Here is a 23,480-nt window from a genome sequence, read left to right as displayed (position 1 = left end):
TTTTTTTTTTCCAGCTACGTTAAAATTATATATTTTACATTTAACTTTCTTTGCATATTTTATTCCTTTTTAACCGGAACTTCATTTTTTTTTTTTTTTTAGAGAGAATTCAAACATAGGCTGGAGATAAGTTTAAAGTGAGTCGTGAAATAACATTGTTACGTATCGTAGCTCGTGTTGTTCTCGAACTTTTAATTATTTGTATCACCATAATACGGCAATCATGACAGACAACCATAGAAACACCTCGCAATCTTTCCGCGGCCAATCGTTGTTCCGAGTTTTGACTTGTGAAACTGGAGAATGCCTTCGGTGATGGTACATTGGCTGGCAATCTTTAATATCATATAAATAATGTTTTTGAAGAATAATAACAATAATCAAAAATTATAATATAATTAAATGAAGTAAAACCTTTTATCTTGAATCTCTGTTTCACGACGAGCATGAGAAGGCGGCGTAGAAGTTGGTGTAAGTATCAAAACTGGTGTCGTAGTAGGCGTGGATGAAGGTGTTACACTTTTTAGTGATGAATCCTTGCGTCTAGAGGCTGGTGATGCCGGTGCAGATCCAGCTGCTCCGTTGCTTCTAAGCCAAGAACTCTTACTAGTATCTGGTTCTGAAGATGATGGAGAAAGAAGAAGACCGGGAGATAGTAATACTACTGGGACATGGGCGAAGTGTTCTGTTGGAATTCGCATCTATAATATAAATAATATCTAAATGAAATCTAATATCTAAATATTATATATTAAATGAAGTTGTATTAATAAAAATCTTGAAAATTTACTTTGGAATAACATTTCACACATACAGTCCTTTCACACAAACGACAACGTTGTCCCCAAGGTCCTAATAATCCGAATCTAGTTTTTAAACAAAGAAAACAAACGCGTCTCTTCTCTACATCTTCCTTTACACGCCCTTCTACAGGCAGAGATTCCAATTCTGCTTTAGTTAATACACTTCGAATATGTACAATTTCTTCTAGAGTCAGAGAAAGTCTTTCATCTAAGAACATGTCACCTAATGTAGGTTTCTATAGAAAAACAATTTTTTGTTATTACAATTTATTTTTAATTTATATAAATATTAGTTTTTTTTTAAATTTCGATCATCGATCTTGCAATAATACCTGTCTTTTATCATCTTGACAATCTTCATTTTGATCTTCACTATCTTTTGTATCTTCAGCAATAGTTTGTGATCGTCGCGGTTGTCTTGTTCTTGGCTGAGGACTTACACTTGGACTAGGATTCACACTAATATTAGGACTTGGACTTTGATTTAATAACAATTCTGTTGGACCTGTATACTGACGACTTTGTGGTCTCGAATGAGGAAGAGAAGTAGTACCAGTTAATGCTGTAAGTGCTATAGTACGTTTAGCTGCGTGTTTTCGAGCCGACGCTCTTCTAGATGGACACTGCGTTGCAAGATCATAAGCTAAAAATAATAAATTTAAAAATAAATTTTTTTTTTTATTTATTATAATAATCTAATAATTACATTCAAGTTGTGTATCACAAAATCGATGATATTCGTTCCTCGTCAAACGTAATCCACCAGTTCTTCGCCAAGGATTCGCAGAATCTGCTTCGTCATCAAATCTGTGATCTTTATATCTACTACGTATATTAGTTCTATCTGTAAATGTATAATCTTCTTTTAGTTGCCAATAATTTGATCCTTCATCCTCTTCTTCGAATCTTGTCACCGTGAATTCATCATTGTAATCTTCATCGTCATCTTCCTCGGCGTCGAGCTTTTTATTAAAATTTATATTTTATATATTTTTATTAAAATATGTATCGAATTAGATAAAAATAATTAAAAATAGAGATACATAAATTTACAATTCATAATTTACCTTTAAATCAAAATCTACAGGAATTACTTTTCTTCTACTTGTTGTAGAATTGGAACTGTCCAATTCCCTTCGAGGAGGTTTTGGTATAGTAGGTGATCCATTATCCTTGATATCAGTAGCATTTTGGATATAATCTAAAAAATTTTTTTTATTCATAGAAATTGACTCAAAATATATATTTATCATTATTCGAAAACATAGGAATATATATGTTGATGATCAATGAACATGACACATGAATGTGAGATTTTACAAAAAGAAAAAGGATCAAATATTTATAGAATTGTGGTACCTCAATAAATCCTAAATACATACATAAGTGCTTCCTGTGCGGATGCATAAGATTATCATTATAATTATTACAAATATAATCATTACAATTACATAAAATTAACATAAAAAAGTTGATAAAAAAAACCTCACAAATAATAATTTCATAATTCAATAAAAGTAAGATTAATATTCATTATAAAATTTGATTACTATATTTTAAATATGTACATATTATTATATAAAATTAAGATACCAATTTAGAAAACAATTTTTATCAAATGTTGCATTAATCATATCAATATAATCAAAGGAAATTCATTATCTGTAGTTTAAAATATTTTTAAATATGCTATCTAAAAGAATTATGTTGATCAAAAGAAAGATGAATGATATGATTACCTGCGACCGTAATGCGCCTTCTACGCGACTTACGATTCCTGTTTCCCGGTACCCTAATATCTGGTTTGCCGATTCTCTGCCTCGGTTGCGGAACCGGTGGTACATTTGTTCTGTTTCGACTCGCGATAGTCGGTATGTTGGTAATAGTGCCGACAGTAGTAGTGACTGTATTAGTTTGATTTTCAGTCTGCAACCATTGTGCCGCCACATCCTGCGCGGGTTCTTGTTCCTGCTCTGGTTGTGACGGTGGAACTTCACCCAGGACTATCATGCGGGACTCACCGCCTACGGTCGGTAATTATTCCTCTTTTCAACATTTACCCTCTTTTTCTCCTGCTAATATATACAATATGTTCGGTTTAACTTTTGTTATTTTAGTGCAATTGTAAAAAGTATACAAAAATAATTATAAAACCGTTGTTTCAACATAAACATTGATTCTTCAATGATGTTCACATAATATTGTATATTTTTATTTTATATTATATTGTATATTTTCTACATCATTTAAAAAAAATATAATTAAATATTTTAAATGTTACAATTAATAAATAAACGATTTGTACGATAAATAATTGAATAATCAAATGCTATGCATACTTAAACCGAACATATATAGGGTGTCAACATAGTTCTTTACAGTGGTTCTACTTGCGACAACCACGATGTATAACCAGAAGTCACTAGTGTTGAATCTTCTACAATTTTTCGGCTTGGCTTGAAAATCTCACACTCTGTGAATCAAGACGTTTGTCAAATTTATACGTTCCATCTAAGGTGATTAATTCCATTGTTTCTCTTCATCGAAAAACAATAAACATTTCCGATTACCAGCATCCAAGCTGTTTTCCACGTTCATCTGTTCGTTTTTTCCATCCTGTCGAATCCTTGATCCACCGTGATGTTTGCAGATCCACTGGTAAGGACTGTACATCAAGCACACGTGCTTGTTAGTGTGCTTATTCTTCTTTTGGTACACTTGACTTACTCGTACACATTTAGACGCAACCCATCGAATTTCACGCTCGAACTGCAGCTTCCCCCCGGGATGCACGCGAGAGAGAAAAGAAAATAAAGAAATATGGATAAACCGACGAAAATATGATTAAGAAAAAAAAAAAACACGCGAGAAATTAAGTAAAAATCTAGATAGACACAATGACGTTTCGGGCGACGTCAACTCTCGCCCTTTGCGCGCTTTCGGTTATTGATCGCGAACCGTCTGGGGCTTACAATGGTTTAAGCCGGCCTACCATCGCAAATCATGATTCATATGGATCGACCCTCTTTTATCGCGATAAAAAAATTAGTCACGATGTGTATCCTAACATATGATGATATAATAAAAAAATAATTTTCTTTCTAATAATTTCTTAATATGAACAATGCATTGGAAAAAGGAATCATAAAATATTATTATACGTTATTGTAGAATAGCTAATAATTAATTTTTGTAATAACTTATAACAGAAAGATTGAGATACGAGCATCAAATGATTATCATTATTGTTGATAATATAATTATTTTGGTTATTATTGTTATTATGGTTAGTATTATTATTGAAAAAAATTAAGACACAAATACCACTATTCTGGCTGCACTGCGTTGCAATTGTCAAGTTCTACTGCTCTCAAGAGTACATCAAGAGTGAAAGATATACCTATTGCGCTCGCGTGCACTCATTGCGCATGTGTATTCTTAGTTAAATATATTTTTGTAAGAGTCAACTGCACGTCATGTAATTCTATATCATGCATATTGTTGGTTCTTAATGCAAACCATATTATTGTAATTCAATTAAAATGTTTATTATAATTAATTAATAAATTATATAATTAATATGAAAACAGTTGTCTTTTTGCAGTTTAATTCTATTTTCACTTATTTTGAAAACTATTTTTAAGTCTAAAATCTATTCTTGATATAAAAATTAAAAATTTTATTTAAAAATTGAAAAAGTACAGAGAATAAAATAAATAGGTAGTAATTTAATATAATATTAAAAGTTTTACTTTAAAATTTTAGTTGATTTATTTTGTATATTTTGCAAAGAAAGATTTATTGAGGTACCACATAAATCAATTATTAGTAAAATTGATGCGTATGGAATATCACAATTATTAATGTATAAAATATGAATTGAATGCATTGGTTTTCATGAATTTATTAAATATTTGTATATTCAAACAAAGATGTATTTCATAAAGCATTATAGCATGCAAAAAAAATTATTATTATGCATATAAATATAAAATGCAACTTACCATTTTGAGGAGATGTTCTTTCAACCTTAGGAATGTATCTATTGCGTGAAGACCTTAAATTTGGTGGTTTCTTTATACTTTCCATAAGTAATTCTCGAAGAGTCCATTCCTTTTGAAGGGGTGGAAGCTGTCTTTCTGATGCCTGTATAAAATTATATCTCTAAAATGTACTGAAATTTGTAAAAACTATAATTTTTACAATCCTTTAATTAAAGTCCCATTAATTGAATCTAAATAAAGCATTACTTTTAATAGAACATTACCTTCTTTAGGGGTGGTCTACTCCGAATGAATTCAAGAATAACAGCATGGGCATCTTTCTTCAAATTCGGAGTTGGTGATGGTGTCTTCCTCAGATGATATCTTCTTTTCCGAATATCATCCATCAAAATTTCATAAGGTGTTAATTCAAATTCTGCTCCCTTTCCACGTCCACGGCTTGTGCTTTTTGAACCCAAATTAGCTTCTACTTTTTTTAGCTTCACACCTTTTCTTAATTCTTGTATAACTTGTACCCAAAATCTTGCCTATTAAAATAATTATTTTAATTGATTCTTATTAAATACAATTAAAATATTAAATACAATAAAAAACACACATTAAAAAAATGATTTTTATAAATTTTACAATTTTTATTTTTATATTTAAATATATTAAATGTTATCATTACTATTTATATAACATAAAAAATTGAAAAAAATAAATTCCTAAAAAAAACCTAATATTTTTATAAAATAAATTATAAAGATTAAAATCTAAATTTTTGAAATATTCTGCATAAATTTAAAATAAAATCATGCATTTATAATTTTATGAAAATCAATGTTTTAAAGCAGCTTATAATTGATAATAATAATTATATATTGAGACTAATCATACTATATATATAATTATAATTATTTTTAAATATATAATTATAATTATAATTATTTCTAAATTCTAACACATCATTCTAACACATGCGCAAACATTATTAGTAATGACATACTTGTATAGCCCTCCAAATCCTAATGTCAGTCTATAATGGTAGAGAGTCAAGTCAATAAATCTCAAATATCTTATCTCTGCAAAATGATAAATGACTTTACACGATATAGGAATATCAGTTATTTCATTTTACATAACTTGTAATACATACTCGTTCACAATTTTTCGAAATGATAATTTGAATGCATTTAGTTGAATTTTATTACTTTTGTTTTAAATTTACTTATTCCTATGCGATTTATTGATAATTATTTATGAAAATTTTTAATTACAATAAAAAAAGTATTTAATAAATGAAATTCGTATCGAAAAATAGTGTTGTCTTATTTGTATATTAATAATCCATTATTTGTATATATATAATTTAAATCATATGGTATATTTTATATAACTGAAAATCTTACCCAGTCAATGAAATCTAATGTATCAAGATTCTGAACGGACATCGAGATTTGCTTATTACTATCACTGTTGACAACTTCCTTCTGACTAGCTTGTAGTTTATCAGCTTCTATTGTATCCAAAAATTGTGACAATTCCAGAGCTTCTGTTACAAATGCTCGTATTACAGCTTTATAATGAACTTCAGCAGATTCAATAGAAGTTTGCATGTGTCTGGTACATAACTACATATAAAAATTAATATATATTATTATAAATAAAAAATATATCAATATAAAAAAAATTATTAAAATAACATATATATAGAATAATATAAAAATTTTTATAAAAGTGTAAGTGTAAATGTATTATGTTCAAATTATTTCTTATAAATTAAAATAATACTAAACGAAAAAGATAAATATAATATAAAGAGTACATTCAATAAAGAGTAAAATATATATTTTTTGCATGAATTACAAAAAAATTTTGCATATGTAAATAATTATATTATTATTTAATGATTTAACTTTTTAAATTTAAAATTTTATATAAGTTATATAAAGTTTTTTATATAAGTTTCAAATTTTTCTTTTTACTACTTTTTTATATAATAAAAAATAAAGATTTGCTTATTGCACTTACTTGCATTACATTTTTCAAGGAATATATTGATCTTTCTTTATAGATATCATTACTTTTTTGTGATAAAAATTCATCTATGTCAGCAATACTTGAATCTCTCTCTATGCCTTCATCATCTGTTTCTTGTGGACGTTCTTCCATTTCTTCTTCAATTTCTGTATAGCAGAAAAAATTAGTTTTTATATGACTTTAATTTTTATTAATCATATTTTTTAGAAAATAATTGTACCTTGATCTGCACTTGTCATTAATGTTATAAGGGCTTCTAAATCCGGTGATAAAGGCCTTTCTTCTTGTTCATCTAGGCCGAAATCAAGTGCTTTGAATATCATCATACCTAATGAAAACATAGCCTGCACAAATAATATATTTTTTTTTTATGAAATAACATTTTTTTTTTTTTTTATGTAACTTTAAATGAAATACTCACCTTTTTTTCAGATACATGGGGTTTTTCCAATTCTGTAATAAAAATATTGAAATATAAAAAATAAATTTTAAAATTGTCAAAATTTGTATATAATTAGAAATATGATTAATTAATATGCAAAATTCAATAACTTTCAGTAATTTTTTTTATATTTTTTTATCTTAAATTATTTACAAGTTATACGCAATTATACGATTTATAAAAATATTTACAAATTTTAAATTACAAATATAAATTTCAGAATATAAGTGAATCTTGTAAAATCATCAATTTTTCTTATATATTCTTTTTGCTTACTATCTATTGCAATGATTTTCAATCTTTTTTTAATTTCACGGCATAAACTATTCAAGAGGTTATAGAACATGTGACTATTTTTGATATACATTCAGAATAGAAAATAATATAAGTAAAGATAATGAAATAAAATTAAATACATAATAATTTTTTGATACAAATAATAATAATTGAATTTAAAAACTTGAATAATGAAAAAAAAATCTATAAACCCATTTAATAAAAAAAAAATATATTTCTGGATTTTTGTTTTATAAGATTTTTGTTTACAAGAAAAAAATTAATATTTTTTTTCTGTGAATATTTTACGACGCATTTAAAATCTATAGTGTAAAGTAGTATATTACACATATTAAAATATTAAATTAAAACATAATATATATATATATTATATATACACAAATAAATCTGTACAAATAATTACATATTATTTTTGAATATATTAGATATAGCTAAAAAAAAATCATATAATCAAAAATAATATATTATAAATCAAATAATATATAATTACATTATATTAACTAAATACTACATTATTTTATAATTATAATATCTTATAATAATTATATATCATAATTATATACATATATATAATAAGATAATTATATTATAATTATATTTGAACAAATAATTTAAAAATAGTTTTATAGTTATTGTGCTTAAAAATATTATCTAAGAACTATTATATACATTCTTTTATTTAATCTATTTTTTAATGATTATTTTTTTCTTATTGATTATGAAACAATCATATATTGATTGAACAACAATATATTGATAAGATTTCACGATAGAGAATAAATTTTCTTTAGAAAAGATTAAATTAACTTACCGATTAGATCGCCAAGCCAAACATCGCCATCCTTGTGAAGGACGATCTGCGATAACTCCGAGAGTTCATAAAAATTGTTTCCCGGTAAACATGACAAACTCTTAGCCGTTTGATAGCATAATGCCCAAGCTTGTTCTTGGCTGACCGGCCCATTGAAAGACAGTAGAATATCTTTAAGATTTAATCGGCCGTTTGCATCAAGTTTACACTTTGATCTTTTCATCTGTTTCACTTTTTTTTCATTATTGGAGACATCGAGATTGTCCTTATAGCATGTTGAGATCTCTTTGTGCGTAGTCATTTTTCTGTAATTTCATTACGACGAATCGCTCGAATATATTTATATAATATAATAATCTTAAATAATTTAAAAAATGATTCATTTACGTGATCAAAGTTCATATATAAGTTCACAATTTAAATTTCATTCATTGCATGAATAAATAATTATTTTATTTAATTTATCAAATAAATTAACTCGAATTAACAATGTACCTTATTTTCTTTTATAAAATTAAAATAAGAATATTTCACAAAATATAATAGTCAATATAATAATAACATACTTATTATGCATCAAAAATATTATACATAAATAAAGTTGAACAAATATAATCTAATTCGATATATATTATTGAATACGTATCTATTTAAATGTTATCCAAATTTTTGTTGTTCTATAATAATGCTAATGTCTTTATTAAAAATTATATAAAACAATGACAAATAAACTTTTATAATGAAAATATATAATTCAAAGATAAAATCATCAGTAAAATGAATGAATATGTATACATATGTATATATATATGTATGAATAACATAAATAAATTTAAGAATTTTTAAATAAAACCGCACTAACATCATAAAGAAATAGAAAAGAATTATTCATTGATAATTCGTTATTCTATCTTCAAAAAACATAAATTTAAAATTTTTTTTTATTAAAAATTATATTTTTTTATTGTACCTATTTTATTTAATTGATTTTAACTATTTATACAACATTTCACGATTTTTGTAATAATTAAGAATTATTTATATATTATAGACTATAGACTCGAAGCGAATAGATATTTCAAATTACACAAGAACAAGAAGACTAAATATCTTTTATAATTCTCTACGTTCTTAAAAGATATATGAAAGCAGATAAACATTTATTACCATTCGTCATCATGTGCGCACACAGATATTATAGCGAGGTCACAAAATTAATCTAATGAAAAATTGAAAATGTTCTGATTGAATAGCAACATAAAAAAATGTCATCGCATTAATGATAGTGTTTATTACAATAATTTATAATTATATTATATCTTTCTGGAATTATACGCCCCTTTTATTGATCAAAATATTTATTAGAAAATATTTTTATAAAAAACTCATTTTTGACAAAATGAATTAAAACTAAAACAAATAAAGATATGAATAATTTTCGATAAATTTTGTATCTAATCTCTATTATTTCTTATTTTATTTTTTAATATGATAAATTAATTTTAAGTTCTTTAATATTATTTCAAAAAATAATTAAATATTATTTCATTCGAATATATTTAGTTCGAAATAGTTTGCTAATTAAATTGTCTTGTAATAGTTTTCTTTTAAATTTCATGAATCATGGTAAAATATTATTATAGAAAATAATTAATTTTCATATATATATAAAATATAAAATATTTTTAAATTACTAATAATACGAAAATTATCGATCATGCACATATATATATATATATGTACAAAATTATAACCAAGTGCATGAATAAATTACGTTATATTTTTCCTAAAAAATTAATAATATTTTGCAAAATATTAATTTTTATTAATTTTCTCAAATATTTTATTTTTATATCAAATAGTGTTCTTTACCATTTTTGGAATTTTAATCTATATTCTACATATATTCTACGTAAATATAAATAATAAAACTTCAGTGAATAATTCAAGGTTAACTATTTATGTTTATTCTATATAATTTTATAGATAAATATAGGAAAATATATTTATGAAATGTCATGAATTGTATTTGCACACATGATGAAAATAATTTACATGACTTAGCGAAAAATATTAATTTGATTTATTAATTAAAATAACTATTAATAATTTAAAATAAAATATCACAATAAAATAAATAATCAACATTGAATATCTATTTTTTTTTTTAAATTTTCTAAGATTTTTTATGACTGATTTTATTTTTGATAATTCGCATTGCATATATTACTTTATAAACTACTAAAATTATTTATTAATATACTTTGAAATATATTTTGAAATGTATAACTAATAAAAATATTTAAAAATTTATGATTCAAAAACAGATATATTATAAAAAAATCAAGTAAAGAAACAATCATTAAATTAAAATGGCAAAAATGCAATTTCATACATACTTTTTGTTATATGGGCGATAAATTATGGCACAAAACACATCATAGGATTTTTTCTACATTACATTATTTTGTTCAATACTCATACGAAGCTTTCCAAATCACTTTTTCGTTTAAGTGAAAAATTGTTTTAAGCTCGAACAACTTTTCACATTGAACTTTTCTCTTGCAACTTTTAACATTGATCATATTAATTTTTCTTGATTACATTGACAATCGAGATACAATGTGATATTTTGTTTATCGCCAATTTATAGTTGCAACGATTTATTGAACATTATAAAATTAAATGAAATATTCAATGTATATATGTATATTCTCAATTCTATATAAAATACTACATAAGAATACCGGTAGTAGTTTTAATATGTTACAACATTTTTAACTTATCAAAATTGTAAAATATACTTAAAGTGAATTTAATTTAAAAAAGGAAATTGATTTTAAATTCATTACAATATTTAAACTAACGAAAACGGGTGGTTAGGAACAAATTATGATACAGACTGAAACTACTGATCGCTACCATCCGATCCATAACCTGTACTCTTGTTATATGTATATGATTTGTATACATATATATGCATGAATTATCAAATGCATGTTATAAAATATAAGGATAGGATGAATTTTAAAATACATACACGTAAAATAGTATTATTTTTATTGATAGAAACTTTAATATTTTGTTTGTCTATTAATTTATTTTTTATAAAAAAGTATATTAAAACTTGTAAAAATTATACGAACCGATAATAAAAAATATAAAATCACTTATTTTATTTTTGAAAATAAAAGTAATTTAAAAGTAATTTAAACATACTTAATTGTACTATACAAGATTGAATACTATATATAAAATTGTAGATAGTTTAGATAGTTTTTTATTGGTCAATTTTGTAACATCGAATTGACCAATAAAAAAATTTGTCAAAGCGTACACGAATTATTATAGTATTTTTAATGAAACGAATTGCAAAATCACGTGATCAAGATTTAGAGAATTTAGAAAAGATAATTTAATTTCATAAATAATAAAATTTTAAGATATATATTACATAACTAATTTTAAATTTGATATTTTATTAAAAAAAATTTCAATCTTTTTTCTTAAGATTATTTAAATTTTTTATTTAAATACAAGTTATTTATAACTTTCTTGAAAGCTTATTTTTTAAGCCAAATAATATCAAGTTTGCAATGCGCAAAAGAAAGAAGTGGATATCCACCTTTAAAGGTATGATCATCAATATTAATAATTACAATTTAGTATAATATATATATTACTGATATTATGATTTTATAACCTTTAAAAATATGATTAATGAAAATAAATATAAGCAATTTTGTTGTGATTGTAATAAATATAGATAAAAAATGGATCACGAAGAAGAATTTCTTAATAGTTTCTTCGCTCAAGTTGCTCAATTGTGTACTGATAAAGCTAAAGAATTAGTTGTAAGTTATATTCATAAATTATATATTATATTTATTTTATTATATATTTTTATTTTTTAATTTTAAAAAAATCTTTAATAATTAGTTAAAAAATTAACGATTAATAAAATTATTGATAAGGAATTTTGAATTTTCTTATAATCTTTGAAAAAGCTTATTAAAAGAATATTGAAAAAATTTTAAATGGATAAAATGGATTTGATATTATAATAAAAATAAGATGATACAAGTTAATAATAAATTTAATTTAATGTGTTTTTAATTATTAATATTTAGGAAAAAGAACGTGGATTATGTCGTCAAACACAAATGGGTCCATGGGGAATGTTACTTATGCATTTACCACAAATAGCAGTAGCAGAACATTCATATGCAGATTTAGGTTTTCTTCATACCAAAAATAAAGGATTTTTAAGGAAAGATGTAAGAAAATTTTGTATAAAATATAATGAAAAAAAAATAAAATTAATATAATGAATTAATAAATAAAATTCATACATAAATATTTAATATTTATAATTATTTTCTTCCTTTTTTTTTTAGAATTCATTAAAAACGGTATATGAATCTTTAAAGTCTGATCTAAAAAGAGTAGAGGAAATGACTAGAGGAACCAATTCAATTGGTGCAACAGTTGCTGAGGTTTCTAATCAATTATGTCAATATATTACTGCAAAAATACAATTGATAGATTTGTTAGTATATTGTTGATTGATTATTGTTGAATTTATTATTAAATATTTCATAATATTATTATTATTACAGTTATGAAAAAATGTACAATATGAGTATCAATAGTAAAAGTATGAAATATCAAGAATTATTACAATGTATAGAAGGAATAGTAGAAATTCATTCTTTATCTTGCTCACATTTAGCATTAACTGCTATTAAAACAAGCTTAACGTAAGTACAAATGAAAATGAAATATTAAAAATTAATAATTAAAAATTATAATTATAATTTATTTTTTCTAAAATTAAAACATCTTTTAATTAGTTTAGAATGTGAAATATTAGTACAATTGACAAAAACGCAAGTTGAACTTCAACATTGGAGATTTTTATCAACATTAATGGCTCTTTATGGTGCACAGACACGAATGTCAGCTTGGGAAAGAACTTTACAAAGTAAAGAGGTTAGTATATTAAATAAAGAAGATATTATATATAAAGAAGAAATAAATATATTTAAATAATAAATATTATATTTTTAGTCATGGAAATTAGGTTTCAGTGCTTCATTTTTGAAAGCAAATCAACAACCGGCATTATATCAATGGTTAGTGAAACTACGTAATAGCATATTAGCTAAATACTCTTTATATTTTCATACTACTTTAAGTCAGCAGGCTAGTCCAGGAGAAATGAGAAGTATTATGAGCAAACAAAATGTGGATTATTATCATAAGTAAAATATTTTTAATTATTTTAATTAATAAATCATATATTTTGAGTGAATATTAATAAATATTTTTAGAATACAAAGTTTCCAACGTAAACACGATGTCTTAGCAGTATTAATAATATTTGACTCCAGAGGAGTAGAAGATGCAGGTCCAGGTTATAGACATCCTTGTAGAGAACCAAATACATTTGAACAATTTCCTGTTATTCTTAGTTATCCCAGTGTAAGTGTTTATATGAATATAATTGATTATGTAATATATGTTATATTTAAATTATATATAAATTAATTTGAATATAAATTAAATTATATTATTCAAAAAACTATATTATATTATATTATATTATTATATATAGTATTATATTTTAGGTATTTGTACAAAAGCCATCAATTCACTTAGATAATATACAGAAACGAATTAAAGAACGACATACAGAACTTCTTGCCATGGATAAAATTATATATTGTAAAAATGTAAAAGTATGTTAATAGATATTTCTTGGTATAAATTTTGTATTTTGATATATATTATTCTTTTTTTAGGATATGTGTATATATGCTATGTATAATACTGATCCTAAAATGACTTTGGTTACTGTATTTGAAAGTGGTAAACAAAAAGATAAAGAAGCTCATATAGCATCATTTATGACAGATTTATGTGTACATATTAGGTGCAATAAAATATATGAATCGTTGAAGTTATCAAAATAAGAAATTAAATAAATATATGTAAAAATGTTAAAATATTGCCAAAGATTAGCGAAAAAGAAATATCAAAAGTTATTTAAATAATAATACATATATGTTATATATTAAAATTTTTATGATTTGATTATCTATAATACTATATTTTTTTCAAAATAAAGTGTTTTTTATTATTTAAGAATTGTTTTTTTAGATAATATTTGAAGAATAATAGAGTTTAATATAATTATACTTTAATTAATAATATTTATTAAGTATAAATATATATAAATTTTTTATTGTTATATAACAAATTTTATAAAGACATAATTGCTCTTTTTAATGCCTTTTCTTTATTTTTCTTGACTTTATTTTTATGTTTATTGCTTTGAGTTGCATCTCTGAAAAGTTGTATTCCTTCTTTTTCTTCAATAATTCGTTGTATATGCATCATTCCATGTAAATTAAATCCAATTATATCCTAGAAGTATTAATTTTTAATTAGTAGTGTTTACAAAATTATTTGTGAATAATTTATAAAATACAAATGTTTTTTTACCCTTAGATCAGAAACTTTTTTAATAGTAAGTGTTTTCACAATTTCTAAAATAGGTAAAAGTTCTTGAGTAGCTATAATTGGGCCATGATGAGCTTGTATTAAACATAATGCTAATTTTGCAATTAATTCCGTGTGATAATTTGATTCTAATAATTTAGGAAGCATTTTAAGAATTTCACATGCAGCTGAGTAAGGTAATAATAGTAATGATTCTTCTAAATCGCTAAAATTAATTTATTAGTAAGTTTATATTTATATTATATTTGTGCTAAATACATATATATACTTTATATATATTTTTTACCTTCCTCTAATTTGTTTAATTATTTCTAATAAATAATCTTCCGTATTTGTACAATTATAAGCTTGCATTTGTAAAGGAATAACAGGTGCTTTATCAGTAGTTTTTGACAATTGTTCATTATATTCTTTAGATATATCAAGACATTCTAGTATCAATTCAGCCTGAATATTAAATAAAATTTTATGATTTAAATTAAGCAATTTTTATATAATTTATTGATATTTACCCCTTTTTCACTAGATACTGTTTTTCTTGATGGTAAAGATTGTTGTTTTTGTCCTGGAACAACAGTACTTTCTCCAGTAGCTAATTCATTTTCTTGATGTTCTCTTTCTTCTTCTTCTTCATCTTGAAGAACTAAAGGTTCTAATGTTCGTTCATAAAGTCTAACAACTTTATCAGATCCACAAGAAACAACATATATTCCATTTGGTGAAACAGCACAATTCCATGCTTTACCTGCATGTCCCTAGATAGAATAATTTTATTTATTATTATTACAATTATTGTTTATTCATCTATAATATAATATAATATAATATAAATTTATAATTAAAAATAATTTATTACTTGTAATGTCACAATTTTTTGAAAAATATCTGCATCCCATTGTTTTACTTTGCCATCTTTTCCACAAGTAAAAATATAATGTGTACCAGGTACAAATGAAAGTCCGGTTATGGAGTCATCATGAGCAAAAATTGATTTATGACAATCTCCAAAATCTAAACCCCAAATTTTTATATTTCGATCTGCAGAACCAGTAGCAATAAGTGTTGAATCACTTGATATATCCATACATAAAACTGGTAACTTATGTCCATAAAGAGAAATAAAAAACTAAAATTGCAAAATTTTTAAATATTATGCAACATATATATATTGTGACTATATATATTTATATATTAAATATATGCAAATATATTTTCACAAAATTACCTTAAATGTATCAAGAAAAAAAATTTTTACAGTAGAGTCAAGTAATGCAACTGCAACAAATCTATTATTAGGACTTATTCTTACACATAATACAGTATCTTCTAATTTTAAAGTTCTTAAGTGCAAAACAGATAAAATTTTTGCTTTTATTTCTCTATCAGGATCTTGAATAAGTTCAAAATTCCAAAATTTTACTGTTTGATCTCCACCACCACTAGCCACTCCTTTCTATAAAAACATGTAAAATAATTATATATGAGAATAAAATTTATATTTTATATTATAGATAGTAAAAAATATTTATATTAAATATATATTACTTTATCAGGTAATAATGTAACACTCCAAAGTTCTTTAGAATGTGCAGATATTTCCTCTAAAATATCACCTGATGCGATATCAATAATTAACATTTTACCATTTTTTAAACCAACAATTAAATGTCTATCCCCAGGTACAAATATTGCTGTTAAAGCATAACTACATTCTACAGTACGTAAACAGGCTAAAGTTGGTCTAAAATTATAGAAATTAATATGAAATTTTTTTTATAAATTTATTGATTTTATATATATACCTATTCCATAATTTCACAGAATCAGCACTAGCTGTAGCAAAAGCTAAATTATCAGAACTAAAACAAATGGCACGGATTTCTGAGCGGTGACCATGATTTGTTATTGATCTTAAATGTTTTATTTCATCTTTCTCTTTTATGAATAAGGAATATAAATCAATGGAATTATTATTCAATCCTATGGATATCTAAAATAATAACAAATAAAAATTAAATAAATATCATTTTCAATTTTTCAAAAAAAATAAAAATTGTTTATAACATACTCTCAGTTCATCATTTCTACCCATTATTATAGATAATCCTTTAATTTTGGCAGATACTTTGATAGGATGTAACCGAATAATTTCATCTTTTATAGTTGATGTTCCTGAGAAATTTGCTTCTATATCTTTTCCATTTCTATTTAATAGAAATATACATATTATGCATAATAAAGAAATATTTAAAATTTAAAAAAACTTTTAATTTTTATAAATATATTAGAAAAATATCTTGACATACTTTTCGGCTTTTTTTCTTTCTTTACGTAATCGTTTAAGAACATTTTCTTTTATTTTAGAATCAGGTAACAATTGAAATAATTCTACAGTATTATCTAAACCATAACATCCAATAATAGTATAAGTATTATCAACTTCAAGAGACACAACTCTTCCATGTCCACTTCTTAATATACTTCCTACTTTTTCACATCTTAAAGGATGTTTCTATTATATGAAATATATATATATAATATATAAAATTTTTATTAAATGTTATATAATATTAAATATTAAATATTAAAATATATTTCAGATATAAATATAAATTAATTAAATATTATACCACATCGCTAATTTCAGTATCATCAGTGAGAGTTAAATTATGTAGATTAACATCAAAATCTGTACTATCACTTTCAATAAAAGATATTTTCCATATACGTAATTCATTGTCATTACAACCAGTTATTAAATATTGATCATTTTTAACTAATACTAAACTCCAAACCTTAAAAAAATAAAATAATGTTATTATTATTATATATTATCAATTATATATTAATTATATATTAATCATATATTTATTAAATTTATTTACCTCTGTTCTATGACCAACAAGAGTTCTAAAATTATGTTCTGTGTCTAAATCCCAAAATTTTACAAATGTATCTTTACTACAACTAATAATTACATTATGATCTTTCATAAATGCTAAATTAGTTATTACATCTTTATGTCCAATTAATCGACATATTCCAATTTCAGCAACAACATCCCAAAGAATAATATCTGTATCCTAAAAAAAAGTAATTAAAAAATAATTTTATATATTTTATTTTCTCTATCAAATTTGTTTACCTTTGAACCTGAAGCTAGTCTATGTCCTTCTCTATCATATCTCAATGTTGTAATTTCAGATTTATGGCCTACAAATATGCTTACATTTTCACCTATTTTCAAATCAAATATTTTTATAGTACCATCTGCATAACCAACTGCTATATGTTGTTTATTAGGAGATGGAGCTAAATATGTTACATTTACTTTATCACCTGATAATACTCGAACCTAAAAATTAAAATAATATAACCAATTATGACAAAGTTGATAAATTAGTATTTTACCTTTTCTCCTAAACGTAAATCCCATATAAAAACATGTTCACATGCTCCAACTGCTACAAATCTACCTTCATGGTCTTCTAATTTTACAAAAACAATATTACAATTAGGACTAACAATTATATTTAAATTTCCAGCTGGTACATATCTTAAATATTGTTTTGTTACACCCATTTTTTTTTATTAATTATATTAAATAATAAATATAAATTTTATTTATAAAATTATAATGAAATAGTAAAAAAAATGTTTATTTATTCTTATTTATTCTATAATGTATATCTCATAATTTTTATATAACAAGGATTTATTTAAAATAATTATTTAATTTTAAAATTATAGTTAGTATAGTTTTAAATTAATACATTTTATAATGTAGGTTACAAATTCATGTGGTCGATGTTTATACTAGAAATTGGATAAAAAAAAGAATTAGCGCCATCTCTTGAATGCTTTTAAAACGATTTTTTGAAATAATGAGTTTGACATTTCGATGAAAAATTTTTCGAAATCAACGCCATCTCGCGTTTAAACATGGATTCTAACTTGTTATTAGTATAGCAGAATATACAAAAAAATATTCGAAATTACAGATGATAAAACATTATGCGAGAAGAATAGAAAGAATATTTTCCATTATTTTGAAGATTCCATTTGCCGTTTGGAAAATTAATTAATTTTATTCGTTTTCTAATCAAAATTTCGATATTTTTAAGCTTGTATCTTGTAGCTAGAGTTTCAGGCAAGTTTCTCGTATAAATGTGAAATTCTTTTTCATTAATTATTTATTAACAATTAATGTATTTCATTATCACTTAATTCTAATTTTGTCGAAATATCGAAAACATATTTCAAAAAATCATATTTTTTAAAAATTACTGGAGATATTGCTAATCATTTATTCTAATTTATTCTATCTTTAAAAAAAATTTTTTTAACATTTGAAAGATAGATTAGATGCTAAAGATTAATTTTTATCTTATCTCTATTATTCTCCTATTATTTTCTGTCTTTTTTTTTATCTGTTTCATTTATAGTACTGATTTATTCCATCTAATTATCTAATTTATTTCTGTTCTTTTTCTACTATTTTCTTTCCTTGTTTAATATTTGATCTTGGCGTGTGATTATAAATGAGATATGAATGTCAATAAAACTTTTCGTATATTTTTTATGTTGAAATAATGTTTTAGAGTTAATATCAATATATAGATTTAATAAAATTTAAATAATCTAATAAATATTAAAATTTAAGTATTTAAAATTTTTAAATACTTTTTAATTAATAAATAGATATTATTATTTTACACGTAAAAAATAAATTAATTATTCTTTTCTTTTTATCATTATTAATTTCATTAAACATGTATAAAAATGAAAAAGAAAATTTGAGAAAAGTGTTAATTCAAATAAATAAAATAAACAAAATTATATGATAACATATTATTTATTTTATTCCATATAAAGGAATTGTAAGAAAAATGATATGGCAATATACATTATTACATATATACATTATTACATACATTTTAAGAAATGTATTATTCATTCATATTTAAATGATATATATACATGTGTATAAATTGTTTAAATCACATTAGAAATTGCTTTTGTAGAACAGTGAACAAAAAGGCACTGTTAAGATGTACAAGATGATTACATAAATGTACAATTCTAATTTTCTACAATTTTAATGTCTTTTTTTTTTTTCTTATTTATATCAAATAATATTAATAACATTATAATAATTTTATTATACTTTGTACATTTTTCAAAGTAGCAAAAAACTTTTAAATACTTTTTAATTATTATAATACAAAATTCAATAATATTAAATATTTCAAATATTTATATTATATATTATTCATTAAATTTTCCTCTATATTAATAAATATATTAAATAACAAGTTTTTTTACATGGCAATTTTTAACAATATATAATAAAATAATCATATTTAATTGTAAAATATATAAATATGAATAAAATTGCACAGTGTAGAAAAATTATTATTCAATATCTGATACATGATAAATATTATGTTAATGCAATGATTATAAAATATTTTGCTATTACAATTCAAGCATAAATATAAATAATATGTACAAATTATTATACACGATTGAAATAGCAAATGTTTTGTTTCATGTATCCTCATGATGAAATGATATATACAATATTAAAAATTTATCATAAAAATTTTTTATCCATTATTTTCTGATTGAGATTTGATGATTTGTTCTCCAATATGAACAGGTTGGACTAACGAATTTTGGAACCACATCATCCAGTTACTCAAGTAATGACCTCCCAATTGATTATCAGGATTCTCCTTTATCTGAACATTGTTTAATTCTTCAAAATTTCGAACAGTTTGGAGTTCAGTGAAATTATTATTCACTGAATGACGTCCATGCATTCTTACCTCCCTTTTTCGAAGAGCATCTTTTACTAACCTTTGTTTACGCTCCTCTTCTGTTTCAATAGCAGATCTAGTAAATCTCATTTCTCTAACTCTTAAAGCATCCCTCTTTAATCTTTCTTTTCTTTCTTCTTGCGTTTCTTTAGCATATTGATTAAGTCTAGCTTCTCTTCTTTTTGCTGATTCTCTATTTAATCTCTCTCTTCTTTGTTCAGGAGTTTCACTAGCATATAATGAAAGTCTTTTCATTCTTCTTCTTTCTGCTTCACGATCTAATCTTTTCCTTCTGTCTTCAGGTGTTTCATTATACATTCTGTACTCTCTTTTTCTTGCAGCTTCTGCATCTAATCTTTTTCTTCTTTGTTCGGGTGTTTCATAATACATTCTCATTTCTCTTCTTTTTGCTGCTTCTTTTGCTAATCTTTGTTGACGTTGTTCTTCAGTTTCTTGCTCATACAATTTTTTTCTTTTTTCTCTCATGCACTCTGCTTTTCTTCTCAACTTCTCTTTATAATCTTGTAAGGAATTTGATCTTATTTTTAATTGTTTTTTAGGTTTCTCAGATTTAGTTTCCTTAATTTTCAAACTATTATCATTTTCTGATGATTGATCCTTGTGTTTTGTCAATAATGTTATCGTATCATTAATATTAGTAGGAACCTCTTGAATTTTGTCTTTGATATTCTTTGAAACTTTCAATCGAATATCAGTTTCATTATTCACATTGCATAACCATTCTGTATTATAAACTGTATCCTGATCTAGTTCATTTTCCTTTTTTATATTAAGATTTAGTCCTAAAAGATCACTTGATATAGTAACTGTTGAAATATTATAATTGCTTGTTTGTATTTGTTCATTTTGATCAATAAAAATATCACCTATTTGATTTGTTGGTTTTTGTATTTCTATATTTATATTTTCATAATCTAAATTTTGCAAGTATACTGAATTATTTAAAATACCATTTATATTACAACTTTCATTTTGTCGTATAATATTTGATGATGAATTTGAATTGTTTAAATTATTTGTATTTTGTGTACAGTTTTCACTATTTACAATTGATTCTTCATTGTTATTAATTGTATATCCTTTGCTTTCTTTAATTTCAATAGCACAGAAATTTTGAGCTGCATTGATTATTTCAATATCATTGAAATCTGTTTCATGTTCATCATTTTCTTGTTTAATGTAAACAGGAATAAAGTCTATAGAACAATCTCTTATTTGTACACTAGTTTCAATTAATTCCATGACCTTATAGTCAAATAAATAGCATTAGATACTGAAATATTAAAAAATAAAAAATATAATAATAATATTTGAAATTATATATATATAATAATATATATATAATAATATTTGAAATTAAATCTTTATCAAATAAAAAATAATATATAAAGTTTATGACATTAATGTTTCAAATAATTATTTAAAAATAATTAAAGATAAAATAAAAAAATAAGATAATAATAGAAAATTAGAATGAAAATATATAATACATGATTTTTATAAAAATAATTAAAAATTATATTCTTATTGAAAAAAATTAAAATTAATAAACGAAAGAATGAACTTTACCTATGTATCGTCTGCTTATGACAGCTGATTCAAAAAGGATACTACAAGTGTTTATAATATGTTCATTTTTGCTGCAAATTGCAGATCTTCAACCGTTATCATTTTTTTGTGTGTCACATATTAATGTAATATAGTTAATAGAATAAATAAATAGCCATAAATTTGAATCTTTAACTTTTCGCAGTATTAATTTGCACGTCGTGCTACTCGCTATTCGTCTATCCACGTCGGTCGACATTAGGTTTATTCGCATTGACTACGCACGCAGCACCTGCGCAAAAAGTAGAAACAATCATTGGTTAATTCTTGTCGTTCCAAAAAAGTAGTTGATGTTTTTTGTACAGATAATATAAATATATTCATCCGAATATAATCATTGGAACAAATTAACCAATCGCTAGAAATAATTCAAAAAAATTATTTTTATATTTGAGCACCTTTGATTGAAAATATAACAAATGTAGAATTTTATATTATAATAAATATTTTTAATGTTTTTTTTCGAAAATATTAATGAATTTAAATAAAATTCTCGAATTAAAATTTGTTTAAAGTAGTATTTTTGATAAAACCAATAATGTCATATATTATTGAAACTGAAAATATATAATATTTTTATAAAATCATTTCAATATTTAATTAAATATTTTTTATTACATATTCATGTATTACGAGTATAACAAAGTTAATTTTAGAAATAATATAAAATACAAATATAAATTAATATTTTATAAATTTAAATACATTTTGCATTTTTATATTATGTATAAATATGATATGTAAATAAATTAAAATTGAAATTATTTTAATTTTATGGAAGAAAATAATCAAGAATTATCAATAATCAAGATTATTGAAATTGAAAAGATTATCTTATATTAAACAATTAATTGAATATATTGAAAATATGTAATGTGTATTTTAATGGTGGTAACACTGAACTAGATGTGAATTTTTTTTTGATGTGCATATATGTATGACATACTTTGTGCATATGAGAACGAACAGTAAGTTTATATGAAAACCAATAAGTACTTACAATATATAGACTCAGTATGAATGTGATCTAGTATGTTTAAATATAAGATGTATAATAAAATTGAATTATTTATATATTTATTTTTCGAATATAGATATTTATGCAAAATCTAAACCAAGCTTATC

General features: G+C 23.2%; 4 protein-coding genes across 11 annotated transcripts; 1 reads left to right on the top strand and 3 right to left on the bottom strand.

Moving 5' to 3' along the window:
* Positions 1–38: 38 nt before the first annotated feature.
* Positions 39–11,286, bottom strand: LOC102674769 (protein spire). 5 transcript variants are annotated; one of them, XM_006624885.2, is made up of 15 exons: positions 10,779–11,286; positions 8,380–8,684; positions 7,251–7,282; positions 7,050–7,173; positions 6,821–6,975; positions 6,199–6,420; positions 5,796–5,825; positions 5,071–5,334; positions 4,808–4,949; positions 1,871–2,004; positions 1,510–1,765; positions 1,136–1,446; positions 791–1,039; positions 415–701; positions 39–335 (listed from the first exon to the last, which is right to left on the bottom strand). In XM_006624885.2, exons 2-15 carry the CDS (start codon positions 8,678–8,680, stop codon positions 110–112), a joined length of 2,733 nt encoding a protein of 910 aa, XP_006624948.1. In that variant the 5' UTR covers positions 8,681–8,684; positions 10,779–11,286; the 3' UTR covers positions 39–109. The 5 variants fall into 5 exon arrangements, with proteins under 5 accessions (XP_006624948.1, XP_006624947.1, XP_006624949.1 ...); XM_006624884.2 differs by lacking the exon at positions 10,779–11,286 and adding an exon at positions 9,242–9,261; XM_006624886.2 differs by lacking the exons at positions 5,796–5,825; positions 10,779–11,286 and adding an exon at positions 9,242–9,261.
* Positions 11,287–11,915: 629 nt separating this feature from the next.
* Positions 11,916–14,523, top strand: LOC102673923 (KICSTOR complex protein C12orf66 homolog). Of its 3 annotated transcripts, XM_006624878.2 has the most exons (10): positions 11,916–12,012; positions 12,146–12,233; positions 12,510–12,656; positions 12,777–12,928; positions 12,999–13,139; positions 13,233–13,371; positions 13,450–13,643; positions 13,713–13,863; positions 14,010–14,120; positions 14,184–14,354. In XM_006624878.2, the coding sequence occupies exons 2-10, from the start codon at positions 12,153–12,155 to the stop codon at positions 14,352–14,354; spliced, it is 1,287 nt and encodes a 428-aa protein (XP_006624941.1). In that variant the 5' UTR covers positions 11,916–12,012; positions 12,146–12,152. The 3 variants fall into 3 exon arrangements, with proteins under 3 accessions (XP_006624941.1, XP_006624942.1, XP_006624940.1); XM_006624879.2 differs by lacking the exon at positions 11,916–12,012 and having other exon boundaries at positions 12,059–12,233; positions 14,010–14,114; positions 14,184–14,416; XM_006624877.2 differs by lacking the exon at positions 11,916–12,012 and having other exon boundaries at positions 12,060–12,233; positions 14,184–14,523.
* Positions 14,524–14,584: 61 nt separating this feature from the next.
* LOC102673787 (WD repeat-containing protein 3) lies at positions 14,585–18,714 on the bottom strand. The gene is made up of 14 exons (XM_006624876.2): positions 18,316–18,714; positions 18,050–18,259; positions 17,790–17,987; positions 17,535–17,699; positions 17,211–17,416; positions 16,973–17,108; positions 16,707–16,894; positions 16,450–16,645; positions 16,130–16,357; positions 15,761–16,030; positions 15,417–15,659; positions 15,191–15,351; positions 14,887–15,109; positions 14,585–14,808 (listed from the first exon to the last, which is right to left on the bottom strand). The coding sequence occupies exons 1-14, from the start codon at positions 18,484–18,486 to the stop codon at positions 14,644–14,646; spliced, it is 2,760 nt and encodes a 919-aa protein (XP_006624939.1). The 5' UTR covers positions 18,487–18,714; the 3' UTR covers positions 14,585–14,643.
* A 1,029-nt stretch (positions 18,715–19,743) lies between these two features.
* LOC102673577 (trichohyalin-like) lies at positions 19,744–22,589 on the bottom strand. Of its 2 annotated transcripts, XM_006624875.2 has the most exons (3): positions 22,317–22,589; positions 20,767–22,020; positions 20,510–20,648 (listed from the first exon to the last, which is right to left on the bottom strand). In XM_006624875.2, the coding sequence occupies exons 2-3, from the start codon at positions 21,987–21,989 to the stop codon at positions 20,645–20,647; spliced, it is 1,227 nt and encodes a 408-aa protein (XP_006624938.1). In that variant the 5' UTR covers positions 21,990–22,020; positions 22,317–22,589; the 3' UTR covers positions 20,510–20,644. The 2 variants fall into 2 exon arrangements, with proteins under 2 accessions (XP_006624937.1, XP_006624938.1); XM_006624874.2 differs by having other exon boundaries at positions 19,744–22,020.
* Between the last annotated feature and the right edge of the window lie 891 nt (positions 22,590–23,480).

Source organism: Apis dorsata, unplaced genomic scaffold, assembly GCF_000469605.1.
Source record: "Apis dorsata unplaced genomic scaffold, Apis dorsata 1.3 scaffold_1170, whole genome shotgun sequence".
In the NCBI taxonomy this organism is placed as follows: Eukaryota; Metazoa; Arthropoda; class Insecta; order Hymenoptera; family Apidae; genus Apis; species Apis dorsata.
This window is presented reverse-complemented; position numbering and strand designations above follow the sequence as displayed.

What these genes read in the sequence shown, in the direction of transcription:
- LOC102673787 (XM_006624876.2), bottom strand. Translation starts at nt 18,486, where the DNA reads ATGGGTGTAACAAAACAATATTTAAGATATGTACCAGCTGGAAATTTA. An exon ending in TTTTTCTTGATACATTTAAG is followed by an intron (nt 16,031 to 16,129) that starts GTAATTTTGTGA and finishes TTGCAATTTTAG; the next exon opens with TTTTTTATTTCTCTTTATGG. An exon ending in CAGTATCTAGTGAAAAAGGG is followed by an intron (nt 15,352 to 15,416) that starts GTAAATATCAAT and finishes TTTAATATTCAG; the next exon opens with GCTGAATTGATACTAGAATG.
- LOC102673577 (XM_006624874.2), bottom strand. Translation starts at nt 21,989, where the DNA reads ATGGAATTAATTGAAACTAGTGTACAAATAAGAGATTGTTCTATAGAC.
- LOC102674769 (XM_006624884.2), bottom strand. An exon ending in CATTAGATTTCATTGACTGG is followed by an intron (nt 5,826 to 6,198) that starts GTAAGATTTTCA and finishes CTACCATTATAG; the next exon opens with ACTGACATTAGGATTTGGAG. An exon ending in GTAGACCACCCCTAAAGAAG is followed by an intron (nt 4,950 to 5,070) that starts GTAATGTTCTAT and finishes AATTTTATACAG; the next exon opens with GCATCAGAAAGACAGCTTCC.
- LOC102673923 (XM_006624877.2), top strand. Translation starts at nt 12,153, where the DNA reads ATGGATCACGAAGAAGAATTTCTTAATAGTTTCTTCGCTCAAGTTGCT. An exon ending in AAGGATTTTTAAGGAAAGAT is followed by an intron (nt 12,657 to 12,776) that starts GTAAGAAAATTT and finishes TTTTTTTTTTAG; the next exon opens with AATTCATTAAAAACGGTATA. An exon ending in GCTATTAAAACAAGCTTAAC is followed by an intron (nt 13,140 to 13,232) that starts GTAAGTACAAAT and finishes TCTTTTAATTAG; the next exon opens with TTTAGAATGTGAAATATTAG.